General features: G+C 69.9%; 2 protein-coding genes across 2 annotated transcripts in view; one reads left to right on the top strand and one right to left on the bottom strand.

Moving 5' to 3' along the window:
- Window positions 1-494, top strand: part of DNASE1 (deoxyribonuclease I) — an 18,745-nt gene extending 18,251 nt beyond the window's left edge. Inside the window, exon 6 of the mRNA XM_012731675.1 lies at window positions 172-494. Within this exon, the coding sequence (XP_012587129.1) occupies window positions 172-494 (323 nt within the window). The remainder of the gene's footprint in view (window positions 1-171) is intronic.
- A 326-nt stretch (window positions 495-820) lies between these two features.
- The window catches only part of TRAP1 (TNF receptor-associated protein 1), a 4,609-nt gene continuing 1,652 nt past the window's right edge, over window positions 821-3,777 (bottom strand). Inside the window, exons 2-4 of the mRNA XM_012731674.1 lie at window positions 2,118-2,282; window positions 1,679-1,761; window positions 821-1,000 (exon numbers count right to left, since the gene is read on the bottom strand). Coding sequence (XP_012587128.1) covers window positions 821-1,000; window positions 1,679-1,761; window positions 2,118-2,282 — 428 coding nt within the window. The remainder of the gene's footprint in view (window positions 1,001-1,678; window positions 1,762-2,117; window positions 2,283-3,777) is intronic.

Here is a 3,777-nt window from a genome sequence, read left to right as displayed (position 1 = left end):
CAAATATAAAGCAGAAACAGCCACGAGGGGCCGCCGCGTGCCACCCCAGAGGAGCCGAGGCAGGCAGCTGGGCAGGGCAATGCTGTTGGGGTACAGCGCGCGCCTCTGGTTCAGGAGGCCGGAAAGGGGCGGGGCCTGGGGCCGTGACACCAGGACGCTCTGGTCACACAGGTGTATACCGGGTCAGATCTCCCCACTGGGCCCTTGCGGTGGTGACTGTCACGTGTGCCGCTCACGCCTCAATGGAGCGGGGGCCACAGCAGCAGTGGGGACCCCGAGACCCGGGGGAGCGAGCGCCCCAGAGTGCCCGGCAGGCTCAGGCGGGAACACCCCCGCCCAGAGAAGCGTGCCAGCCCCAGGGCAGTGTCCGCCCCAATGCCACAGCGGCCTGGCGCCGGTCCTGCGGGGCTGGCGGGGGCACGGAGCCCTCCGGGCCACCCCGTGACCCCTCCTGCTCCGACACGCTAACGTGGCATCTCCGAAAGGCCGTATGAGCGGCCAGAGAGGCCTGGCCCCGACGGCCAGGGGGCCGTGTCTCGGACAGGCAGGTCGCCTGGCAACCGCAGCCTGACGCCCGGTGGCCGGCCCGCAGCGTCTCCGCACGCCCGCTGTCCGGCCCAGCGCCCTGCTCTCGCCTATGCCCACTGAGATGATGAAGCCGCCCCGTGGGGCGGGAGAGATGCTCACGCTTGCACACAACAGACCTCAAACCTAAGCAGACACAAACTGAAGCCCTAACGGCCACTTGTCGGCGAATGGCGGCTCTGAGTGCGCCTTGCCAGCCTCCCCTGCTCTCGTCTCCCCGGACGGGGGTCTGCCCTTACAGGGCGCCGACGGAGCGGCCGCCAGCCGCACGCACCTGCACCGTCAGGGTGCCCTTCTCGGCGTCGGTCTGCAGGTGGATCTCCATCTCCGGCAGCGTCTGGCCCGCAGACACCAGCTGGTGGCGAAGCTTCTCCAGGGCGTCGCTGGCGTTGGAGATCAGCTCCCGGATGAACACCTGCGGGCGTGGGCAGAGGCTCACGCTGCAGCCGCGAGCCCCAGGCGGGGTCTGCAGGCTGCCGTGTCACCCCAGGGCTTGGCTGCTCCCCAAGCCCGGGCAGAGAACACCCAGTCTGGTCCTCTCGAGGTGATCGCGGCCCCTTGGGCAGGGACGCCAGTGGCACAGGTGAGCTGGACAGAGGGGCTCCCCAGCGCGAGGCTGAGGCGCCTCCTGCAGGCGCGGCCTCTGGCGTGCGCTGTACCTGCCTCCAAACTGCTGTCTACTTTCTAGTGACACCGGCGTGCAAACAGTGACAGCCCGCTGTCCCTCTCTACTGTGCCTCGGCCTGTCACCCCTAGGTGACCTTTAAGCTCCCCTCAGCACCGAGGGTGGGCACCCAGTGCTGACGTGGCTCCGGGTGACAGGTGGCCAGCGCGGCCGGGCACACATGGGCACCCCACAGGGGTGGGCAGCGGCTGGCCAGCGTCTGTAGGGACTTTAAATCACCAGCGAAACTCATTCCAGAGCCAGCCTGGCCCGAAGAGTCGCCTGGACACACCTGCCCACGAAACACACGGCCTTGGGTGAGAATCCTCTCCCAGGCCGCTGACGGGGCCCCGCCAGGTGGGCGCACCGTCGGGGCGCCCCGAGCACCTCCGACTCCCCCCAGCTCCGAGGACTTGGCACGCTCCCTACCTCCTTTTCTGAGTACAAGGAACGGGCAACGATGTCTAGAAGCTTCTTTGTCTCAGCCTGGAACTCGTGCTTGGAGGCGGAGCCTGCGGAGAGGAAGCCGGTGTCTGTCGCGGGGACGCGCCCAGGCCGGGCCTCCCGCTCTTTCCCCACATCGACAAACCTCTGCTTTTCTGTTAAAAAAAAAAAAAAAGGGGAAAGAGACACGCCAGTGTCCTGCAGCACAGCGACGGGAGCGCGTGTGGCCGGCCTCTGTGCACCCGCAGGGACGCGCCCGCCCCAAGGGCCGCTTTCCAGCATCTCCTCAGGACGCCAAGCAGCCAGACCCCACCGCCCCTTGGCCCCAGCTCCCGCTGCCCCGTCACAAAGCCCGAGGGGCTGGTGCCGGGGCCGCCCAGTCCTGCCGGCACCCCCGCGGCGAGGCCGGCCCTGCGCCCAGCACCTTGCACGGCCTCTGTGCTGCTGACGAGGGGGCGCCGGGGCGCCTCCTTCGGGTCCTCGGCTGCCTGGGAGCTGAATGGCCGGCCAGCGTTGAGGCTGGAGGCCAGGCTTTGCCCGGGCCCCCCCAGCGGCACGGCGGCCCTCCGAAGATGCAGGCCCGGGCTTCCTGCAAGGCAGCAGAGAAGGGGCGTGTTAAGGCGGCAGCGGGGACTTCGGGCGCGCGGCGGGCAGAGCGCGATCCCCAGCCGGGGGGGACCCCAGCGCGCAGACCCCTGCTGTCTCCCCACTGCCCCCTCGGCAGGGGTTTCAGTTAATCCGCCTGTTCTGCTCTCCGCCCTGTCTCTGGGGAGCCCTCTCACCACCCCCACCTCAGGCGTGCACCCCGGCTCGTGTGCACACGTAAAGCAAATCTCTAACAAACGCCACAGCGGCGGGAGGTGCAGTGGAGTCCGGCGACCGGCGTCACCCAGAGGCAGCACAGCCAGGCCACGAGCCGCCCCCCGCGGGTCCTCACACACGAGGCCAGCCCTCCGTGCAGTGACCGCCCCCAAGGAAACCCCGACAAACCCCGACACACTTCAGCCCTGCCAGACAGGCTGCGGCAAGGCGCCCGCACTTCAGCCTCACCGGCCGCCACACCCACTTCTGAGTGAGGTCACACTCAAAGGTGCTGGCGTGAGGGTTTCAACACCACGTGGGGACCGCGGGTGACAGGAGCAGGGGGAGCGGGAGGCGGGTCATCCCGGGCACCTCGGGGGGTGGGGGGTGGATACGGCCCGGACCAGCTCCACAACATCACCTGCACCGTCCTCGCTCCTCGCCGCATCAGGAGTGAGGCACGGCACCCCTGAAAGCAGACGGGAGCCCCGGCCCCTCTGGAAATGGCCGTTTGTGTGTGACCCCCACCCCTCCGCACAGCAGCGCGTCGGGAGCCCGAGACCGCGCCGCGTGCACAGTGGGCAGGGGCCGGCGGCTCCCAGACACACTGGCCAAGGCAGGCACAGACGCCCGGCCTCCGGGCTCTGCCCCCGCGGGCCCGCAGGGAGGACAGTGAGGCCAGAGGCCGCGCACAGCTCCCCAGGGAGAGCGCCCCGCCAGGGCGGTCCCCAAGAGCGCCCGGGCCTGGAGACACGGGTCCTCTCAGAGCAGGACGACACTGAGTGGCGGGCGAGTGGGGACAAACTCGCGCGGTCTCCGCGACAGGCAAACCCCTCAACACCCTTCGAAACATTTGCGCCGCTCCCCGTCTCCCCTACGAGACCCCGATTCCAAAGGGAACAGGGGCTCACAGTGAGGCCCAGAGCCCCCACCTGCGCGGCTGCGAGCACCCCGCCAGCCCAGGGAGTGAGGGCGCCACTCCCTTCCGGTCAGCCACCGGTCACGGGAACTCCAGGCAGCCCCGGGAAGGGCCCGGCCCCCAAGGCGCAGGCCAGCGCCCAGGCGAGGAAGCAGGTGCTGGAGGAGCGGTGGACGCAGACCGCGGCGGACTGGGGGCCGGGACGCCCCCGCGGGCACTGCGGGCCCCTGGCTGGCCCCAGGAGCCAGGCCACCCACCCCCACTGTTTCCCCCTTCAGACGTGCCCCTCGGGGCAGCGGGTGCCGAGGGCGGCCTCAGGCCCGGAGCCCTTTCCGGAGCCCCAGCCCCACGCCCACACGCTCAC

The sequence above is a fragment of the Condylura cristata genome, unplaced genomic scaffold (genome assembly GCF_000260355.1).
Source record: "Condylura cristata isolate star-nosed mole 26May11 unplaced genomic scaffold, ConCri1.0 scaffold00032, whole genome shotgun sequence".
Classification (NCBI taxonomy): domain Eukaryota; kingdom Metazoa; phylum Chordata; class Mammalia; order Eulipotyphla; family Talpidae; genus Condylura; species Condylura cristata.
This window is presented reverse-complemented; position numbering and strand designations above follow the sequence as displayed.